This window comes from Coregonus clupeaformis, chromosome 21 (genome assembly GCF_020615455.1).
Source record: "Coregonus clupeaformis isolate EN_2021a chromosome 21, ASM2061545v1, whole genome shotgun sequence".
Classification (NCBI taxonomy): Eukaryota; Metazoa; Chordata; class Actinopteri; order Salmoniformes; family Salmonidae; genus Coregonus; species Coregonus clupeaformis.
This window is the reverse complement of record NC_059212.1, coordinates 51,675,022-51,698,323: the sequence shown is the minus strand read 5'-3', so window position 1 is coordinate 51,698,323 and position 23,302 is coordinate 51,675,022. Positions and strand designations below refer to the sequence as shown.

The 23,302-nt window shown below is 44.7% G+C and overlaps 1 protein-coding gene across 1 annotated transcript in view; it reads right to left on the bottom strand.

The window, feature by feature from the left end:
• Window positions 1-122: 122 nt before the first annotated feature.
• Window positions 123-23,302, bottom strand: part of LOC121534493 (disabled homolog 1) — a 77,128-nt gene continuing 53,948 nt past the window's right edge. Inside the window, exons 5-18 of the mRNA XM_045206053.1 lie at window positions 21,665-21,796; window positions 19,041-19,160; window positions 17,643-17,681; window positions 16,414-16,479; window positions 14,952-15,020; window positions 12,344-12,391; window positions 11,167-12,028; window positions 10,835-10,962; window positions 10,460-10,547; window positions 10,078-10,084; window positions 2,169-2,266; window positions 938-1,101; window positions 406-533; window positions 123-214 (exon numbers count right to left, since the gene is read on the bottom strand). Of these exons, the coding sequence (XP_045061988.1) occupies window positions 178-214; window positions 406-533; window positions 938-1,101; window positions 2,169-2,266; window positions 10,078-10,084; window positions 10,460-10,547; window positions 10,835-10,962; window positions 11,167-12,028; window positions 12,344-12,391; window positions 14,952-15,020; window positions 16,414-16,479; window positions 17,643-17,681; window positions 19,041-19,160; window positions 21,665-21,796 (1,986 nt within the window). The 3' untranslated portion in view covers window positions 123-177. The remainder of the gene's footprint in view (window positions 215-405; window positions 534-937; window positions 1,102-2,168; window positions 2,267-10,077; window positions 10,085-10,459; window positions 10,548-10,834; window positions 10,963-11,166; window positions 12,029-12,343; window positions 12,392-14,951; window positions 15,021-16,413; window positions 16,480-17,642; window positions 17,682-19,040; window positions 19,161-21,664; window positions 21,797-23,302) is intronic.

The window sequence follows — 23,302 nt, the reverse complement described above, 5'->3', positions numbered from 1 at the left end:
ATCAAAACATTTATTTATTTTTGTCACATGCGCCGAATATGTTTTACCTCCTCAGTTTTTCTCAGTTAACTCACTTTCACTATAAAAGACTCAACAATGAAAACATACTGTATCACAGGCACAACACTTCCAATTATCTTTATTTCAATTAAGAGTCTGTAACAATATCAGAAACAGTCAGTAGATTCCACCTGGAGTCCTCTGCAGGCCATGCCTAATGGGAGAGATGAAGACATTGTTATCATTGTGATGATCATCATCCTCAGTATCATCATCATATCATCATCATCACCATCATCTCTCACAGGTTTATACATCTACCAAGTATAGTTGGATTGAGGAGGAAGAGAGTATTTTAAGAAAAGCCTATCTGTTTTTGAAGCAGGCAGGAGGGAGGGTGTTTACCTTTGAGAACAGCAAGTCCATTGTTGCGGAAGGGGGCATAGCGGCAGGAGCTGTCTCCTCAGGTTCTTCTTCAGGGAGATAGCGCGGGAGAAGTCTCTGGAGGTCACCAGCTCATATAGTGGTCGCATCTGTCACACAGACAACAACAACAACCACAACAATACTTTAACATCAGCACAACCAGCTCAGGTCTGGAGTCTGACAGACAGGTAGAGGACACCTTTAGAGAGACCTTGGGGAAATCTGAACGACAGATAGAGAGAAGGAGATAAAGAGAGAGAGAGGAGATGAAGAGAGAGAGAGACAGACAGAGAGAGAAAAAGAGGGCCATGAAAAGCGAGAGAAAATAAAGAGACAGCAATAGAGTGAGAGAGAGAGAGATATAAATGGAAAGGACAAAGCAAGGATCCCAGGGTGCTGCAGATAAGTGAGAGAAGAGAAAATGAGATGTAGAAAGAGAGAGAGGAAATATAAAAAAGAGACAGAGATAAATGGCGAGAACAGAGTAGAGAAAGAGAGACAGTATTCCCACCTTGCTGCGGAGGAAGTCAGGGTTGTAATGCACAGCTTCTCCCCACCGTCTCATCAGTTGTGGCGTGGGCAGCTTCTTGGCAGCCAGCGAGGTGATGGACTCACTGTCACCCCCTCTAACCACAGAGACAAAGTCCTCCACCATGCTGCATTTCACTGTGTCCTCTAGAGGAGGGGGAGGGGAGAGGAGAGAGAGGGTGAGTGAGTGAGAGAGGGAGGGGGAGAGGTTAGGGTTGGTGGAGGGATGGGGAGGGGAGAGGGAGAGGGGAGGGGGGGGTGGAGGGGGAGTGCAGAGGGGAAGCGAGGTAGGGAGGGGGAGAGGGAGAGGTGGGAGGGGGTTAGAGAGAGGGGGAGGTAGGGAGGGGGAGAGGGAGAGGGGAGGGAGAGTGGGGGGAGGCAGGGAGGGAGAGTGGGGGGAGGCAGGTAGGGAGAGTGGAGGGAGGGGGATAGGGAGAGGCGGAGGGGGAGTGGGAGGGGAGTAGGGAGCAGGGAGAAGGAGAGGTGGTGGGGAGGGAGAAGGAGAGGGGGAGGAAGAGAGAGAATAAAATATAATTTAAAACAATTTGAGTGCTATAGTACAACCAATCTTTATGCAAGTGTCCCACTTACTGTAAGGTTTTTTCTCACAGAAGGCTGCATTACCCAATCCATGCACAGAATGTGAAGTACATCACACGTCCGTTATGATATTAGATTAGCTACTCCTGCTGTCTTTATCCATGCAAAGTGGATTACAAACAGCAACCTGTACCACGTGGACTCTCCACCTAGACTCTCCACCTAGACTCTCCACCTAGACTCTCCACCTAGACTCTCCACCTAGACTCTCCACCTGGACTCTCCACCTAGACTCTCCACCTAGACTCTCCACCTAGACTCTCCACCTAGACTCTCCACCTAGACTCTCCACCTAGACTCTCCACCTAGACTCTATACCTGGACTCTCCACCTGGACTCTATACCTATACTCTCCACGTATACTCTCCACTAACAGGTTTTATCTACACCCTCCTCCTCCTCCTCCTCCTCCTCCTCCTCCTCATCATCATTACCACCACCACCACCACCATCATCATCATCATCATCATCACTACCTTCATCGTCACTACCATCATCATCCTCATCATTATTGTCATCATCATCGTCATCATCATCATCATCATCATCATCATCATCATCATCATCATCACTACCATCATCATCTTCATCCATCTCCTCCTGCTAATATTCACCCTCTTCTTCCTGCAGCCGTCGCAGCGCGTCCAGGCGGTCCACTCTGATTGGACACAGTCCACTGGGTGCATGGCGACCTGAATCCCCACAGACCGAGCTTCACGGACGCCAATGGGCTCTTCGCCACCGCCGGTGGCTGTCGCTATGGCAACGTCACTGAAACATAGGTCACGTAACTCACAGCTAACCACAGTGCATCAGCCCCTTAAAGTATATTAGTCAAGCAGGGCGAGACAGGGGAGGAATCATCTGTGTGTTGGTGTGAAAGAAAATCATTATGGTTTAAAAAAGTTGGACTTCTTTTAATAAATATACGCACACACACACACGCACGCACACACACCATTTTTTATTCTCTATCGACCGTTTCATTGATTTCAACAGCCCACAGTTTAAATCCAGAATATTGTTCCCTCTCGTTGTACCCAGTGAAAGCTTCAGTCTAAAACATTGACGATCGGGAGTAAGTGTACTGCAAATTAACCTCACACTAAATCATACATTGTCTGTCAACTGTATAGAGTCTTGATGCTTGTAGAGGACAGCCATTGCCCTTGTATCTCTATCTTCCACACACAGAGACTTAATAAAGGTTTTACCAGATTAGGATCCAGCACAGTGTAGCACAGAGGAGGCAGTAGCATGGGCTGACTGTAGGCTTCAACATGGATCAAGAGAGGAAGGTAGTGGTGGTGGATCAGGACTGACACCAACCGGATGATCTGTGTGTGTGTGTGTGTGTGTGTGTGTGTGTGTGTGTGTGTGTGTGTGTGTGTGTGTGTGTGTGTGTGTGCGTGCGTGCGTGTGTGTTAATGTTCAGTAGGTCTTTCTGTCTGTGTGTAAACACACTGATTAATATTATCAGGGACACAGACTCAACGTTAGGCTCTGACCCTGGGTCAGTCGTTTGGTTTTGTGGTCCGGGAAATCACCAAACAAACACTCCAACAAACATGACTTGTGTACTTAGTGTTTCTCAATGTCTAGCTTCCCGTAACAGAGTTTCCCTGCGCCCATTCATGGACCAGTTATTCAACACACACTGTCTGTTTAGTTGTCTTTTAGGACCTTCAGAGTTGGTGCCAATTCCATTTCAATCAATTCGGGGAGTAAACTGAAATTCCAATCCCAAATGTTCCTTAATGCTTTTGCCATAATGAACACAACCCTTGTTTGTCACATTGAACATATCCCTGGTTTTTCCCTAATGAACACAACACTGGTAATAACAGGTACACATCACCCTCTGTTGGAACCATTGTGTTGGAACAAAATACAAATGTCCTGCCTGGAATCCAAACTGAATAATGCTACGTTTGTAATCAAGTGGGTAACCGAAAATACTGCTATCATGCTTGAAAAAAACATATTAATAGATTGCTTTTTATAAATAATGTTTTGTTGTTGCATTTAACTGCCTAAAATGCTGTTATCGATGTTTCCTTAGTAGGTGACGTCAGAGGTCAGCATGTGGGAGAAGTGGGACCTCAGGATGACAGACGAGTTTCCCACTAGTAATTATCAGTTGGAGGGCCGTTAAAGTGGATTTCTCCCAGTCGTATGTGGTAAATACAACCTTCCCACTTGGTTATGAACACAGCATAATTATCTAATAGTGAAACAATAGTGAAAGAGAAGCAAGATTACATTTATTGTCATTCATCTTGCACTGGAGGCAGAACTGATCGATTTCTGCTAGATTGGCCAGCTGCAAAGTCAAATTTGGCTATCGTCAAAATGAATGAAAACACAAATTAGCTTTTTGGTCTAAATTTAAGGTTAGGGTTAGGCATTTGGGTTAGCAGTGTGTTTAAGGTTAGGGTTAAGGTTTAAAATCAGATTTTATGACTTTGTGGCTGTGCCAGCTAGTGACCACTCTGAAGAGCTGCCTCTAGTACATGAGTCATCCCAATAAATTCCAACCTGTGAAGCGGAATGGTTTGACCTTCCAGATCTGTTTACACTTGATTTGATATCCAGATACAATGGGTCCCTGACTACCTCCGGAGGTGGTCAGGAAGATCTGATCACAATCAGATCACAATGTGTCTTTTAATCATCTACACCAGTCAAAAAATGTGGGCACAATCAGAATGTGTACAAGATCAGGACAAAGGGCACATGTTATCACCAGTTATAAATGGGACTAGGCACGCATTGTGTCTGGATATCAATCAAGTGTAAACAGATCTGGATGGTCAAACCATTTAAATCATCATAATACCGGCCTCTAAAATCATTGACAGGTAGGTCATTGACTTATGACATCAGTAGTTGTCTTCAAATAAATACATTCATACTGTATATTTGAAAGAATATCTGTCAAATAATCTGCATACATATTGATCAGATCACAAAATGTACATGTTAGTGCAAGGTGTAAACAAGCAAGGCTTGAGTGATATTCAGTTTATAGTCCTAAAAACTGTCTGACTGGCAGCATAATCAAAGATTCAGGACCAAAGTGGGAATCACATTATATTTTATTTGTGACTGGACAGTGGGGATTAGTAGTACAGTGAATGGGAATAAATATACGTACAAAAGTCCTTTTCTCTGTTCACGACCATTGGAATTCATAAATAAAATTTACAAAATATCGTTGGACCATTTCATTTCGCATTTTCATATACGAGCAGGGTTACAGTTATTATCATCATAGTCTAGAAGTAAATAGCAATAATATCTCTATTCGTTCATAATCTTATAAAGTCACCACGTTTTGCCATTTGTAACTCCGTGGAGCAGACAGACCTACAATATGTCCCAAACCTTTAGTTGCATGAATGAACCGTGTTACTGTAATACAATGACAGGACGCTATAACAGTGACGGGACAACGCAATACAACCAACAATAATAAGGCATAGTAATGGTACTCTGGAGTCTACTGCTGGCTGGGCCATCACAACTAGCTCATTGGTTTGGTTCCTAGAAACCACCCAGATATGTGTAGCAGACCTGGGTTCAAATATTATTTCAAATCATTTCAAATACTTTAGCGGTGATTGCGCTTGCCTGTTGCTATGGAACCAATAGAAAAGTCCCAAAAGTGCAAACCACTCCAACATGGCACTCGAGGCAGGCTAAAGCAAATGCTCAAAACTATTTGGAAGGTTTAAATAGTATTTGAACCCAGGTCTGGTAGCAGTAGAGTAGGTCAACATAGAGTTTGAAGCAAATACTGAAGGATGGGTAGTACACCTGTTTGGGAGTCTAAAACAGCTAAAAGCAAGGTTATGCCCCCCCCCCCCCCAGGTAAAAGTGACAGGGACTTTATTGGCCTGTGGATCTTTTCTTTTGTGTGTGAGGAGCACCATTTTATTTTCAAAAGAGTGAGTTACGTCATACGTAGGTAGCAGGCATCATCATCGTTGCTTTGATTCAATGGCTATGTAACACAGATTCACAGTTCATATGTCACAGACCGACCAAACCCAACAGAGAAACAGAAAGTAAAAAAATCTAATAAATTGGCAAGAATGCCAAGCAAACATCCAGACGATACAGACAGAGGTGCTGGTAGGGCATTGCTTTAATGTTGAGAGAGCCACAGGTACAGTGGGGAAAAAAGGATTTAGTCAGCCACCAATTGTGCAAGTTCTCCCAACTAAAAAGATGAGAGAGGCCTGTAATTTTCATCATAGGTACATGTCAACTATGACAGACAAAATGAGATTTTTTTTCTCCAGAAAATCACATTGTAGGATTTTTTATGAATTTATTTGCAACTTATGGTGGAAAATAAGTATTTGGTCAATAACAAAAGTTTCTCAATACTTTGTTATATACCCTTTGTTGGCAATGACACAGGTCAAACGTTTTCTGTAAGTCTTCACAAGGTTTTCACACACTGTTGCTGGTATTTTGGCCCATTCCTCCATGCAGATCTCCTCTAGAGCAGTGATGTTTTGGGGCTGTCGCTGGGCAACACGGACTTTCAACTCCCTCCAAAGATTTTCTATGGGGTTGAGATCTGGAGACTGGCTAGGCCACACCAGGACCTTGAAATGCTTCTTACGAAGCCACTCCTTTGTTGTCCGGGCGGTGTGTTTGGGATCATTATCATGCTGAAAGACCCAGCCACGTTTCATCTTCAATGCCCTTGCTGATGGAAGGAGGTTTTCACTCAAAATCTCACGATACATGGCCCCATTCATTCTTTCCTTTACACGGATCAGTCGTCCTGGTCCCTTTGCAGAAAAACAGCCCCAAAGCATGATGTTTCCACCCCCATGCTTCACAGTAGGTATGGTGTTCTTTGGATGCAACTCAGCATTCTTTGTCCTCCAAACACGACGAGTTGAGTTTTTACCAAAAATTTCTATTTTGGTTTCATCTGACCATATGACATTCTCCCAATCCTCTTCTGGATCATCCAAATGCACTCTAGCAAACTTCAGACGGGCCTGGACATGTACTGGCTTAAGCAGGGGGACACGTCTGGCACTGCAGGATTTGAGTCCCTGGCGGCGTAATGTGTTACTGATGGTAGGCTTTGTTACTTTGGTCCCAGCTCTCTGCAGGTCATTCACTAGGTCCCCCCGTGTGGTTCTGGGATTTTTGCTCACCGTTCTTGTGATCATTTTGACCCCACGGGGTGAGATCTTGCGTGGAGCCCCAGATCGAGGGAGATTATCAGTGGTCTTGTATGTCTTCCATTTCCTAATAATTGCTCCCACAGTTGATTTCTTCAAACCAATCTGCTTACCTATTGCAAATTCAGTCTTCCCAGCCTGGTGCAGGTCTACAATTTTGTTTCTGGTGTCCTTTGACAGCTCTTTGGTCTTGGCCATAGTGGAGTTTGGAGTGTGACTGTTTGAGGTTGTGGACAGGTGTCTTTTATACTGATAACAAGTTCAAACAGGTGCCATTAATACAGGTAACGAGTGGAGGACAGAGGAGCCTCTTAAAGAAGAAGTTACAGGTCTGTGAGAGCCAGAAATCTTGCTTGTTTGTAGGTGACCAAATACTTATTTTCCACCATAATTTGCAAATAAATTCATAAAAAATCCTACAATGTGATTTTCTTAAATTTTTTCCCTCATTTTGTCTGTCATAGTTGACGTGTACCTATGATGAAAATTACAAGCCTCTCTCATCTTTTTAAGTGGGAGAACTTGCACAATTGGTGGCTGACTAAATACTTTTTTCCCCCACTGTAGGTTGCATCAGAGAGGCAGACGACAGACCTATCTTTTGGCACAGAGGTTCAGATGTAAGGGGCCTTGAGGAAATCTTATTTACAAAATAGACGTTTGGCAAACAGGAATGTTTTCGTTATCCTTAAAACGCTCAGAAGCGTCAACTCTGAAGTCGCAGCTTACAAAATAATGTTTTTATTTTTATATTTTAGCATTATTGAAAAGGAAGCTATGAAGCTATGGAGAACAGTTGTCTCGCAGTCTCTGCTGTGTTTTGCTGGAGCCACAATACATAGTCTGTTCATGCAAATAGAACAAGTCAGCTGTTTGAAAAAGTTTTTGCAAATCCATCTGTTTTGCACAGTGAGTCCTCTCAGGCGGGTGGCAGTTCTCCAAACGAAGGGTATAACCCCATAGGACACCATTCCTCCTCAAAATCACAAAATAATTATTTGAATCCTTAGAACCCATTAGAATCCTCATCCTGACCATGCAGTTCGATTGGTCCTCCCAGGTCACATGATAGATAAGGTGTCTCCGCCCACTGACCTGTGGCAGGAAGTTGTCATGGCAATGACCCGCTGCTACAGTTTGGTCAAAGATCATAGGTCACTTCATGGGAGAAAGGGCTTCCGATTGGCTGAGGGGAAAAAAAAGACAGCATGTGATGAGTGTGTTGTGCTGTCCGGCTCAGGAGAGAAGCCAATCCTATTGTATTGCTGCTTTAGGCTGCCAATATCAGTATTCCCCAGAACAGAACAGTGATCAGTGTAATCAAGTTATTAGGAGGGACATAGGAGTCCAGAGTCTCCTCTCCTTCATCTCTCAGTATGCTGTCCTCCTCTCCTCTCCTCTCATCCTCTTCTATGCTCCGGTCGGTCACATCTTTGGGCCTAGAGAGGTTCCTTCTCCTGGAAAGGGAGGGAGCAGCATTAAAACACATACAAGGAAGGTACACACACTCACACGCACACACACACACACACACACACACACTGAATTTCAGATATACTTGTGTGAAATACACTTCTCAAAAAAATAAAGGGTACACTTAAACAACACAATGTAACTCCAAGTCAATCACACTTCTGTGAAATCAAACTGTCCACTTAGGAAGCAACACTGATTGACAATAAATTTCACATGCTGTTGTGCAAATGGAATAGACAACAGGTGGAAATTATAGGCAATTAGCAAGACACCCCCAATAAAGGACTGGTTTTGCAGGTGGTGACCACAGACCACTTCTCAGTTCCTATGCTTCCTGGCTGATGTTTTGGTCACTTTTGAATGCTGGCGGTGCTTTCACTCTAGTGGTAGCATGAGACGGAGTCTACAACCCACACAAGTGGCTCAGGTAGTGCAGCTCATCCAGGATGGCACATCAATGCGAGCTGTGGCAAGAAGGTTTGCTGTGTCTGTCAGCGTAGTGTCCAGAGCATGAAGGCGCAACCAGGAGACAGGCCAGTACATCAGGAGACATGGAGGAGGCCGTAGGAGGGCAACAACCCAGCAGCAGGACTGCTACCTCCGCCTTTGTGCAAGGAGGAGCAGGAGGAGCACTGCCAGAGCCCTGCAAAATGACCTCCAGCAGGCCACAAATGTCCATGTGTCTGCTCAAACGGTCAGAAACAGACTCCATGAGGGTGGTATGAGGGCCCGACGTCCACAGGTGGGGGTTGTGCTTACAGCCCAACACCGTGCAGGACGTTTGGCATTTGCCAGAGAACACCAAGATTGGCAAATTCGCCACTGGCGCCCTGTGCTCTTCACAGATGAAAGCAGGTTCACACTGAGCACATGTGACAGACGTGACAGAGTCTGGAGACGCCGTGGAGAACGTTCTGCTGCCTGCAACATCCTCCAGCATGACCGGTTTGGCGGTGGATCAGTCATGGTGTGGGGTGGCATTTCTTTGGGGTGGCGCACAGCCCTCCATGTGCTCGCCAGAGGTAGCCTGACTGCCATTAGGTACCGAGATGAGATCCTCAGACCCCTTGTGAGACCATATGCTGGTGCGGTTGGCCCTGGGTTCCTCCTAATGCAAGACAATGCTAGACCTCATGTGGCTGGAGTGTGTCAGCAGTTCCTGCAAGAGGAAGGCATTGATGCTATGGACTGGCCCGCCAGTTCCCCAGACCTGAATCCAATTGAGCACATCTGGGACATCATGTCTCGCTCCATCCACTAACGCCACGTTGCACCACAGACTGTCCAGGAGTTGGCGGATGCTTTAGTCCAGGTCTGGGAGGAGATCCCTCAGGAGACCATCCGCCACCTCATCAGGAGCATGCCCAGGTGTTGTAGGGAGGTCATACAGGCACGTGGAGGCCACACACACTACTGAGCCTCATTTTGACTTGTTTTAAGGACATTACATCAAAGTTGGATCAGCCTGTAGTGTGGTTTTCCACTTTAATTTTGAGGGTGACTCCAAATCCAGACCTCCATGGGTTGATACATTTGATTTCCATTGATAATTTTTGTGTGATTTTGTTGTCAGCACATTCAACTATGTAAAGAAAAAAGTATTTAATAAGATTATTTAATTCATTCTGATCTAGGATGTGTTAGTTTAGTGTTCCCTTTATTTTTTTGAGCAGTGTATGTGCAGTTATGAGCCTATGAACAGCAGGTGGCAGTATTGTTCCTTACGTCCTCGTACAGAATCAATGCAGCAATGTTCCATTTTACAACGTATTACAGAGCCATAATAAACTAAGTCTTAAACAAAACCATGTATGTTCCATAATTGGCTGAAAACCATTCAGCTGCAAAGACACAGAGAGAGACTTAAAGACAAAGAAGAGATCTGTGCCTCTGGAAAGACACCAGACTGACACAGAGAACAAGAACTGAGTGGTAAAGGGTTTTTAGACCAATCAATAAAACAGAGATGTTTTAAGCAGCCTTAAGGGGATACAAAAGGTTGGACAATAGAACAGGTGAGGGGTGGAGAGAGAGGGAGAGGGGTGGAGAGAGAGGGAGAGGGGTGGAGAGAGGAGGAGAGGAGAGGAGAGGAGAGGAGAGGAGAGGAGAGGAGAGGAGAGGAGAGGAGAGGAGAGGAGAGGAGAGGAGAGGAGAGGAGAGGAGAGGAGAGGAGAGGAGAGGAGAGGAGACCCACCCAGAGCCCAGTGTTCTCTAACTGTCTTCCTGTGGACAGATCTGGGCCTGGGGAGAATCAGCTGGAGCATCACCGGCTAGACAGGGAGACAGAGCCCTGGCGCATGAGCCCTGGATGGACAGATACAGCAAAAAGAGAAAGTGTGAGAGAGAGAGAGCGAGAGAGAGAGAGAGAGAGAGAGAGAGAGAGAGAGAGAGAGAGAGAGAGAGAGAGAGAGAGAGAGAGAGAGAGAGAGAGAGAGAGAGAGAGAGCATGGTTAATATCACACAGAGTTGTATAATCCACAGATACAAGTTCATGCAGTATCTTCAACCAATAACTTCAACCATTAAAACAACTATCCACCAACTATTTGATAGCTCATTACATCATCATGAACAGCTTATCCGAGACTCACCGAGTCATCCTCCCTGGTGCTGCGGGGTGTGGCCTCTCTTTCGATGGGAGAGTGGTCTGTGGGGGGGTCACTGGTCTGGGTCGGGGCGGAGTCTGAGGACGAGCCAGGCTGGGGGGCTGGGGTGGATGCTACAGAGAGAGAGAGAGAGAGAGAGAGAGAGAGAGAGGTATAGGAGTGTTGGTTGTTGGGTGTACCTTTTTCACTTACAGCATTGAAAGGTATCCATGTGGGTAGGGTTAGGTTAAGGTTCGTGTTGGGTAACTTATTTGTGCTGTAACTATCTATCTAGTCTTGTATGAATGTAGCAGAGACTGGCAGTAGGGAGAGCTTACCTGAGTCAGTGGAGGGTGAGGTTGACGTGCCTGGACTCAAGGTCATCCGAGAGAGGTCAAGGTCACTATAGCTGCCTTCCTCTTCTTGGGTCGAGTCCGATGGTGACATCACAGCCGGCGGTGACCCCAGGCACAGCTGGCTACAGACCAGGGTGTCAGGAGGCACATTCACTGGAACAGGGCCGTGCGTCTCACACCTCGCCATCATGACAAGGCTAACTGGCGTCTCACACCTGCCCACAGCACCCAGACCCATTGAAGTGGGACTCATCGGCCCGGGTGTTCCACACCTGCTGCCCACCATGACAAGGCCCAGCGAAGAGGGGCCTTCTCCTGCGTCAGAGTCCCCACCGAGGCTGTGCTGCTGCTGGAGCTGCTGGAGCAGGGCAGGGTCCATCGCATGGTGCTGGGGGCTGGTGATGGCCGAGGAGGGGGTGGAGGAGAGGTCGCAATGTGGGCCCTGGGGGCCGGGGCACACAGTGGTGATGGGCACCATCATGGGGAGGTGGTGACCCCCCATGCCCACGGCTTGGGCCGGCATGTAGGCAGCCATGGCGGCCCACTGCTGCTGGGTGGTGGGGAAGATGTTGGCCTGGCTCCAGATGACGGGCTGGCCCCCCGGGAGGACCTGGGTCACCTGGAGGGGCCCCTGCACCCCGAAGGCCAGGGTCTGGGTCTGGCCAGCGAAGGGTCCCTGCTGTGCCCACTGGGCTGCCTGGACTGGCCCCATGGTCATGTACCCTGAGGGGACAGAGGTGGGGCTGAAGGGACCGGTGAACACCTCTGGGGGTTGCTGGTGCTGGTGCTGGGGTTGGCGGTGGCTCCTGCTGGGGTCCAAAGTGTTGGCCGGGGACGGGGGCATCTGAAGGCAAATCATCCACACACACGTCTAAACCAGGCACCTATTATTTCACTGGGATCATTATTACTATTTCTTTGAATAGAGGTCCTGCAATCTATTTACTTTGAATAGAGGTCCTGCAATCTATTTACTTTGAATAGAGGTCCTGCAATCTATTTACTTTGAATAGAGGTCCTGCAATCTATTTACTTTGAATAGAGGTCCTGCAATCTATTTACTTGAGCCATCCTGTAGTGAACAGCATTTGTATTAGTCTAATCACAACAAATCATTCTTAATGCAACATTATTTTGAATGGGAAGGTCAGTTACTCACCGAGGGTGGAGTGGACATGTCTCCGAAAATATCAAAATGGTTGATGTTCTGTGCAGGGATGAAGGAACAGGGACAGAGAAAGAGAACAGTGACATTTCACAACAAAACAAAAGCCAGATCTGCTTTGTCATAATAACACATTCTACTAATCTATAACAGGGTAGGGTGGCTATGTGTGTTTGTGTGTGTGTATGTGTTCCTAGGTTCCTGCGTGTGTGTGTGTGTTCCTGTGCTCCTGTGCTCCTGTGTGTGTGTGTGTGTGTGTGTGTGTGTGTGATGGGTAGGTGGGGGAGACGTGGGTTCTATTCACAAAGAGAATTGTACTGTAGCTGGTTAGAAACATCTAGCTCTTCTTTCCTCTCATTTCATTATCAGAAAATGGATCTTAAACTAATCTCTCATGGTGCTCTGTAATTGGCTGGGTAAAAGGGTTATTCAGTCCAATCTAACGAACGCTGATTAGATATTCCTATGTCCATCTCTGCCAATCAAATCAGCCCCTGAAGTCCCACAATGCATTACCATTGTGATTCCTCTCAAACACAAGATAATATTATATCATTAGGATTCAGGCTTTATACATGTGTTTTTTGAGCCCACCATTTCCCCCACCGAGACAATATAACCACCTGACCCATATTGCAGACGTGACCGTTCCGACTACTACGTCTCACCCCCCTGGCCATTTACATTCAGCGCTCTAACAGTACAATCACAATACAGAGGAGGTAGGGAGGAAGGACATAGGTTCTACAACCAGACTATGAAATGGGTAAGTCACATGACATGTACAGTATGTCATAGACTGCAGGCGCCATGCACAAGCAGACAATGTATCACCACGGCAACACACACAGGATTTGCATGCAAGAAATAAAGACACACACACCCAAAGAAGAGAGAAAATGAGGGGAAAACAGCAATCAGTGTGTGTGTGTGTGGGGGGGGGTAACATAACATTGTCTTTGTCCTCTTTGAATTGTGTGGAGGAATCCAATCATATACAGTACATACATTGTACCATATTGTTGTTATACATGATTTACTGGTCTGACAGTCTTATTTAACCTTAAGGGGGCTGAGGCAGGTGTCTGTAAGGTAGTGTGGTTATAGTTCCCCTCAGGCAGACTGGCAGGCAGGCAGAGTGACACACACGTTCAAGGTCAAGTTCATTTGTGTATCGTGCACATACGACAAACAAACTTGAACTTGAACATGTCAGGCTAGGGCCGGGGGATCTAGGCTCTCAGTAAAGCTCCAACTGAATGAACAGACAAGCAGTAACTCTTAGAGATATGGAGGCAGCGTCGGCAGCTATTCATACAACACCAGCTAGCATGATGTGTGTTGGGGAGAGATAGCGTGGTGACAGTGTAGCTACCATATCTAGTTGATATGCTGCTGAACTATCAGCACAGAAAGAAAGCAAAGGGAAAAAGAAAGCACACTCTCTTCTAGGGTTTGTTTCAGAAGTGTTTTTCTGTTTCCATGTAAATGTCTTGACCAATAGGCTTAAAGATGGAATCCTGCAGTATAGGGAAACAGCGCCACTGGCTGCTCCACCACCGTTGTTATTGTTTTTGTTGCCCAGCTGAGGAGCTTTGAGCAGCATGGTACAACAATGTTTTGGTACATACTGTGCTGTTCTATCAGATGTGCAATGATGTCAGAGGGGAAAAAACTGTTTGTTGTTTACAGTAACTCCTTTGTTGTTGTAAAATCACAAACGGACGTGGAAGTTTCCCCATTAAGGATTCCAGCTTTAAATAAATGTTTGGATGATGGTTTGGAGAAGAACGACTAACTATTGCATCTGACATTGTGAAAGCTCATAAAAACTAACAGGATGGAAAAAAAACAAAAAGTGAATCCATGACCTGTCTATTTTTTGTGGTCAGAAATTAATCTGCTGTAAAAAATATATATATATATTTGCTCTGCATACAGGTACAGTGTTTTTATGAGTGGGGTGGTAACCTAGGAGACCACTCTGCCTGTCTGCATGCAGCTCCACCAAACAAACAGCAACTCCACCAGCAAACCTCTCATATTCACCTCCCAGGAAGATGGAACAACCCACTATTCAACTAAGACTGGAAATGACAAAAAACATTTAGTCTTTAAGACATTACGCTTCTTCAATGTCAAATAGTCCTCCTAGTCATATTTTAAATTGTGTGGAGGATTTGAAGCAAAGACTCCATCTCTAGCTGGTGCAACATCCAAGCTTGATGGACACATAATGAATCTGTTGGGGCAGGTTATGCATAAATCATGAATATCATTGTATCATCATAACTCTAGAAGTGTCTAAGACCCCATGGTTGATCATTCCAAAGCAATAGATTATATTTCTGTATATAATTCCTTGGCCAGGAAAATCAATATCAGATAGTTAGTGCACAGGCAGGCAACCATGACCTAGACGCACAGTGATGATAACCAGTCTAAACCAGTTTGATGGTGTGTACTGTGTATAACAGTGGTCACACAGACAGTGGTTCATAAATGGAAACTAAAGAAGAGGGGAGGTTTTCCATTGAGAGAGACAGAGAGGTTTGCCAGTGGGGGGAGTGGACAAAACAAAAAACAAAAACAAAACACCTACAGTCATAAAATGGCGTTTTGGGACGTCATAGATCCCTTCTCCCTTCTGCTGACTGGTAGCGGTAGGGACCTGCGTTGGAGGTCCGGTCAAAATAAAACAATACAGTGAGCAACACCATTTTAGCTTATTTATTACAAAATGAATCTTTTCTACTGCAGTGTCTCAAAGCTACTGCTCTGTCATCATTTCAGAATGGGTCTCTAGACTACAAATGGTGATATTGTGGTCTGGTTTAAAAGCAATGTTATGCAAATAAAATTTGACAGTTGTACCGCTCTCGAATCAATTCTACTTAAATCAATATTGATTGTAAGCAATGCTGTAAGATTGTGCATGCTACTTCTTTGTTTGGACATTAAGATCACACAATTGTTTTTCTCCATTTGTACAATGTTCAACAAGAGGTTTAAATCTATGGAAACTGACGACACAGGATTGTGTCCTGCCCTCTCCTCTCCTCTCTTTTGTATATTTTCCTCACATTCATCTATTAACCGTATTGAACAATATGGCCTTCCTTTCTCTCTTTCGGCTGTCTAACTTGGCGTTGGGCTGCAATTTCTTCTTCTCTATTGATCTTGTTTCATTTGGAGATCAAATGGTATAGCAAGTGATTAATCTCTATGCATCTTACATCTTCAGAGAGGCGAGGGAGAGGAGGAGGGAGGAGGGAGGAGGGAGGAGAGGAGAGGAGGAAGGATGAGGGAGTAGGGGGGAGAAAGGAGGGAGGAGGAGAGGGAGGAGCAGAAGGGAGACAGAGGGAGGAGGAGGAGTTTAAGAAGGAGAGAGGAAGGAGGGGGAGGTGGAGGGAGGAGGAGGAGTTTAAGGAGGAGGGAGGAAGGAGGGGGAGGTGGAGGGAGGAGGGAGGTGAGGAGGAGGGGAGGGAGATAGAGGGAGGAGGAGGAGTTGGAGGAGGAGGGAGGAGGTGGGAGGAAGGAGGGAGAGGAGAAGAGAGGAGGAGGGAAGAGGGGGGCGGGAGGTAGAGGGGAGGAGGAGGAGGGAGGAAGGAGGGGGAGGTGAAGGGAGGAGGGGTGAGGTAAAGGGAGGAGAAGGGAGGTGGTAGAGGGAGGAGAGGAGAGGAGGGGGGAGGGAGGAGGAGGGAGGAGGGGCGGCAGATTAAATCACATTCTAGGTTCCTAGAGGCTGCTCTTGGTCCCTTGAACTGAACGGGAAGGTCAAACCTCTGGATGTCTGCAGGGAGCCCACATAGACTCTAGAGAAGCCTGGATGAATTGGTCTGTCAAAATAACTGGCCTTGACTGCACTTCACTGAACTGTAGATTTGAGATGTTATTCATAATTTACATTAGGAATGATGTGAGTATAGTATTTTAAAAAATCAATATCTAGAGTGTACTGCTCTGCTCTGCTCTCTAACAAACATACATATTCTATTGTAACACAATGCTCTGGGTTGACTACTCTACAAAAGGTAAGGAAGAGGTGGGGCTTGGTATTGTACCTGGTAAACGCTCTCCTCTGATTGGTGGCCATGGAGGGGCTCATGTCCAGCCTCAAACACAATGTACTACAACAAAGGAAGTAGGTTGGGCCAATAGGGATGGAGGATGACGGGATAGATGGAGAGAGAGAGCGAGAGAGCGAGAGAGAGAGAGACAGAGAGAGAGAGAGAGAGAGAGAGAGAGAGAGAGAGAAAAAATGAATGAAAGAAAGAGATTGAGAGAAAGATTGAGGGACAAAGAGAGAGAAAAACATTGAGAGAGAGAGAAACAGGGAAAGAAAGAAAGAAAGAAAGAGAGAGAGAGAGAGAGAGAGAGTGAGAGAGAGAGAGAGAGAGAGAGAGAGAGAGAGAGAGAGAGAGAGAGAGAGAGAGAGAGAGAATATAGAGTGAAGAAGGAAGAGGAGAGAGTACAGTAATTGGTCAGGCAGTGGTAACAGGTACTGTAGAGGTCTAAGAGTTCTGCTCTCCCTTCACAAACTTCAGCAGAACACTGCTCTCCATCTCCACTACCACGTAGACACAGAGGGCCTAATCCTGATTTGAGATCCACGCTTGTAACTTAGTTGATTTACACGAAAGTCTGAATTTGTTACACGCCCAGATCTCAAGTTAGGATTCTGCCCAATAGTCATTGGACTCTTGTATTCAAAACAAACAAAAAAAAAAACAGGCAATGCTACCACAGAATTGCAAATTAAATGTTTTTTGGGGGCATACAGTTGTAGTAAAAGCTAAAGGGGCAAACATTATAAATGTTTTGAAGGGGTTGGGGCATAACCACTGAACATAAGTATTCAGAGTAAGGGTTAGTGTTGTCTGTATTCAGTGTGAGCAACAGAGTAGAGTATCAGGTTCCAGGTTCAGCCAAAAGCAAGAGGGGAGAACAACCAGTCAGGGTCAGATAGGTCTTTAGAAGAAAATCAGAACATATACACAGATCAACTGAAAATATATGGTTTTACAACACTGCACTGGCAATGGAAGAGTCAAATGGTTGAACAAACCGTCTACTATGATGGTTGGTCTACTGCGTATTACTGAGATGGTTTGGATATCATGAATCATTCATTCAAGCAGATCAGATATTTACATTAAGGATTAATTGTTTTTTAATTCTATAGAATGAATCACCTGAAAACAATGGTGTCAGTAGAAGCTAGAGAGTAAAGGTCACATGAGGTTCCATCGCTAGTTCGGATTGGCTGTGTTGATGTTTTGTGGCGACTTACCTGGTAAACTGGATCATCCACCTCGTCCTCCAGAATGGTCTGTGTGATGGTTGAAGAGAAGGAACGTTTTACATAACAAGTAGAAGACGGACAGAGAGAAGAACAGAGCAAGAACATAGAGAGACAAATAGAATAACAGATAGAATAACAGACAGAATAACAGACAGAATAACAGACAGAATAACAGATAAAACAAGAGATAGAATAACAGATAGAAGAACAGAGCAAGAGCATGCTAGGACATCAGGTGTGAGCAATTAGCCATTGGCTTGGGGGAAAAGAGGCCTATCTTATTAGGAACTCAGAAGAGAGCGCCTCTTCATCTATTTTGACCCTCCTGAGACCCAGCAAAAAAAAGGTTTTGGAATTATTCTTTTTTTGTTTTGGGGGAAAAAAAACGTGTTAGAAAGAAACAAAAGTGAAAAAATATTTGTATTCATTTATTATTGTATGTGCAGTGTAGTGTCCATTAGGACTCGGTTGATAGTAAATATGATACATTTAACATTACAGTAAATTGGGACAGTAGGTAAAAAACATAGTTAGAGCATCTTGATGTCGACTACAGAGAACATTTATTAACAAGCTCTTATTTAGCTCTTATTTAATGTAAAATAAATATATTACACTGCTTTGAAAACTATTCCTGAGATATTTACCTATTAGAAACAATCTGAATATCAAACTAATTGTGTAATTGTTCATTTTGAAGAACCAGAAAGAAATATCAAGGTGACACACACACACATGTGATGTCATTGAAACGCTAAGAATGTCCTCTCAAAGGAACAACAGGACCTCACACAGTGGCATGTATGCCCTTAGAAATACAGACCAAAAACTAATGTCCATTAGAGAGGACAAAAAGGAATTGCTGGGTCTAAGGGGGAATATACACGTTTGTCTAAATGACTGTACAGTCCAGTAACATTTCCCACATAATCATTCCTTCCCTTGTGGACACAGCTATACATTACATTAGGCCTTTTACATTGATGGGACTCTTCTGATGCATGGAGTCATGTTTCAGCATAAAACATCTGTATAGTATAGCAAAAGTCCTTCAAAACACTAAAATAATTTGTATTGCAGTCTGCATACACAGCCTAAGCTGAAAGCGTTCACATTCAATTGTTTCAATGAACAATCCTCATTTATAGTATATGCAGTGTGATCTCACAGTGGAGTGGTTGAAGGTTGAAAAGAGCTCTATTGAACAGTGAAAGAACAGGAAGTGTTCTCTGGTCATAGAATTAGAATCACTAGAACAGACAAAGCCTGGACAGTATTGTCCACAGCAATTTCCCTGGTAGACTACACTCATGGGTACACTCAAATGGCCAACATGTTATTGTGATGCATAACTGCCATGGTAACAGTTGTGTTGTTGTTGTTTACCTGGTAGACGGCCTGCTCACACTGCTTGTCCTTCTGGAACTTCTTCTCCATCTCCTCTCGCTGCTTGATGTCATAGATGAGCGTGAAGAGGTCATGCAGGTCAATGATCAGTGGCTCCGCCTGGGAGGGAAGGACGGAGAGAGGGAGGGAGAGAGACAGAAAGAGAGAGAGAGAGAGAGAGGGGGGGGGGGGGAGAGTGAGGGGGTGAAGAGGAGGACACACCGTCATCATCTTACAAGGTGACACACATGTTGTACACTTAAGCAATAAGGCCCGACGGGGTGTGGCCAATATACCATGGCTAAGGGTTGTTCTTAAGCACTACGTGAAGCGGAATATACCACAAAGCCTTATTGCTATTATAAACTGGTTACCAACTGACATGTGAAATAAGAAAAATTAATTAAAGCAGTCGAAATGATTATCCGTCTTAGTTGTTTAAGTTCGGATATTGATTGAACGAACCGCACACGGATCATATTAGCTCCCTGCTAATACAGAGTTGTTGTTATCTGCAGCTATCTACAGCCATCAAGAGCATTGAGCCCTGCAAATTGAATGTGCTATTTATAAATACAGTGGGGGATAAAAGTATTTAGTCAGCCACCAATTGTGCAAGTTCTCCCACTTAAAAAGATGAGAGAGGCCTGTAATTTTCATCATAGGTACACGTCAATTATGACAGACAAAATGAGAAAAAAAATCCAGAAAATCACATTGTAGGATTTTTAATGAATTTATTTGCAAATTATGGTGGAAAATAAGTATTTGTTCAATAACAAAAGTCTCTCAATACTTTGTTATATACCCTTTGTTGGCAATGACACAGGTCAAACGTTTTCTGTAAGTCTTCACAAGGTTTTCACACACTGTTGCTGGTATTTTGGCCCATTCCTCCATGCAGATCTCCTCTAGAGCAGTGATGTTTTGGGGCTGTCGCTGGGCAACACAGACTTTCAACTCCCTCCAAAGATTTTTTATGGGGTTGAGATCTGAAGACTGGCTAGGCCACTCCAGGACCTTGAAATGCTTCTTACGAAGCCACTCCTTCGTTGCCCGGGCGGTGTGTTTGAGATCATTGTCATGCTGAAAGACCCAGCCACATTTCATCTTCAATGCCCTTGCTGATGGAAGGAGGTTTTCACTCAAAATCTCACGATACATGGCCCCATTCATTCTTTCCTTTACACGGATCAGTCGTCCTGGTCCCTTTGCAGAAAAACAGCCCCAAAGCATGATGTTTCCACCCCCATGCTTCACAGTAGGTATGGTGTTCTTTGGATGCAACTCAGCATTCTTTGTCCTCCAAACACGACGAGTTGAGTTTTTACCAAAAAGTTATATTTTGGTTTCATCTGACCATATGACATTCTCCCAATCCTCTTCTGGATCATCCAAATGCACTCTAGCAAACTTCAGACGGGCCTGGACATGTACTGGCTTAAGCAGGGGGACACGTCTGGCACTGCAGGATTTGAGTCCCTGGCGGCGTAGTGTGTTACTGATGGTAGGCTTTGTTACTTTGGTCCCAGCTCTCTGCAGGTCATTCACTAGGTCCCCCCCGTGTGGTTCTGGGATTTTTGCTCACCGTTCTTGTGATCATTTTGACCCCACGGGGTGAGATCTTGCGTGGAGCCCCAGATCGAGGGAGATTATCAGTGGTCTTGTATGTCTTCCATTTCCTAATAATTGCTCCCACAGTTGATTTCTTCAAACCAAGCTGCTTACCTATTGCAGATTCAGTCTTCCCAGCCTGGTGCAGGTCTACAATTTTGTTTCTGGTGTCCTTTGACAGCTCTTTGGTCTTGGCCATAGTGGAGTTTGGAGTGTGACTGTTTGAGGTTGTGGACAGGTGTCTTTTATACTGATAACAAGTTCAAACAGGTCCCATTAATACAGGTAACGAGTGGAGGACAGAGGAGCCTCTTAAAGAAGAAGTTACAGGTCTGTGAGAGCCAGAAATCTTGCTTGTTTGTAGGTGACCAAATACTTATTTTCCACCATAATTTGCTAATAAATTCATAAAAAATCCTACAATGTGATTTTCTGGATTTTTTTTCTCTCAATTTGTCTGTCATAGTTGACGTGTACCTATGATGAAAATTACAGGCCTCTCTCATCTTTTTAAATGGGAGAACTTGCACAATTGGTGGCTGACTAAATACTTTTTTTCCCCCACTGTATATTATCAACTGGGACCATTGGCTGGCTTTTCCTTTATTACACAACGCAAGAGAGAGCAAAGATCACATTTGCTACGCTGGTCACATGGCGCACCTAGTAGCAGCCTAAGCAGAGAGCTCCTGTAAATATGTACATATTTAATTATTTTTAAGTGTTTTTAAACATTTCTGATAACATTCAGTTTTATTGCATATTTATTGCATATTTCTGGTGGTTTTGACCCACAGATTTGCAGATGGACTGGCAGGTCAACTCTTTTTGGCTTTAGCATTTGCCAGAATTGCTCTATGGTCAGTCTGTCCCTGTTCATATTGTATTCTAAATGTGTTGACTTGGGTTGTAATGTTATTCCTGACTAATACCAATATACACCTCATTCCTGGTACTTGAGTTGAGTCCCTACAACCAGGGTAGGTTATGATCTCAGGTACGGTACTCACCGACTGGCCAGACTTGATGGCCACGAACCTGTGGTGTCCCTCCTTCCCACAGACGTAGCCGAAGGCCCGGTGGTCCCGGGTATCCTTGGCGATATAGGAGATCTCATGCACTGAGTGGTGATGCAGCAGAACCTGAAAACACACATGGAGGAGGTGACATAAGTTAGGGGTAGGAAGTAATGTAGGAGATCTGAGAAACAGGAGGAAGTGACAGATCCGAAGCAGGAAATGAACCATACAAAATGGAGGGGTTTGGAGACTCATGTTGGATACTGTAGGGCCAAGGTCCTGATTTTATCATTTAGTTAGACCCTGAACTCCCGGCTCTATTCAATGCATTTCTATGAATTTCATGAATTCATGAAAGAATGCTTTGTTCCAAAATGAGGGAGTGAACTGGGAGTTCAGCGTAAGTAGGCTACAGCTACTTACTCATTCTAATACTATGGCAATATGGTGCTCCAGATACACCGCAGCAGGGAACGAAGGAAGGCAGATGGAAATGGGTTATTCTCTCTTTGTCTTACTGTTGACAGGGATAACTGCCACTTTTACCATTGTTCCCTTTCTTTCCTCATTTCCAGCTCTCACAGTTGGAATAGGAGACGCAGCACATTTACTGCATGAATAACAGCAGATCAGGATGTGTGTGTGTGTGTGTGTGTGCGTGTGTGTGTGTGTGCGTGCAGATCAGACACCACACACACAACCCATTTTCACTTATTTGGAAGATTTTTCTAACCTGGGGGGATGTTGTTCTTGTGTATTGTGCAATATGCCAAAATATGCATTGTTAACAGAGCATGGTGCATCCACAGGGCAGCGCTGAACACCAAGGGCAAAAGTACAACTAACACTAACACATATATTCACGCATGTGCATGGAGCACACACACACACACACACACACACACACACACACACACACACACACACACACACACACACACACACACACACACACACACACACACACACACACACACAGTAGTTGGGCTGTCACTCATCTACTCCCACCTGCTGCTCCACTAATATCATTGATAAGCTTTGAGCAATGGGGAGGAGCTACTAAGAAATTACCCAGGGCTTCTTCAGTGGGGTGTAATGATAAGAACGTAGTAGAGAGAATTATATCGTACTAGAGCTGACACTGTTCTATAGTCTAGATGACAGTACATTGCTACATTACACATTTCTATCTGAACGTTCTGCAACGCTGCGTCCTGCTGAATAAGCCCCATATTTTACCATAATGATTGTTGGGGAAATGAAGTGCTGTTGGGGTAATCCGTTTATAAAATGAAAGAGCATTGGGGGAACGATGATTCTCAAACAAAATTACAGAAGACGCCAGCGGTGATGAGCGTCAGGGGGTAGGGCATACACACACACACACACACACACACACACACACACACCCACACACTATGGGGCTATGAGGGTTATTATATAGCTGTTGTTGATAAATGAAAGGGCTGGCGGCAATTGGCAGGTGGCGCCACTATCCAACCAAATAAAAAGGGAAGTCATCAAATATCAAACGATGAGGAGCGGGTCTATACAGTAACAATATTGAGTAATTAATGATATTTTTCCCCCTTTAATGACAGTTGAGGTGGAGCTATGGGGCAGTTAGGC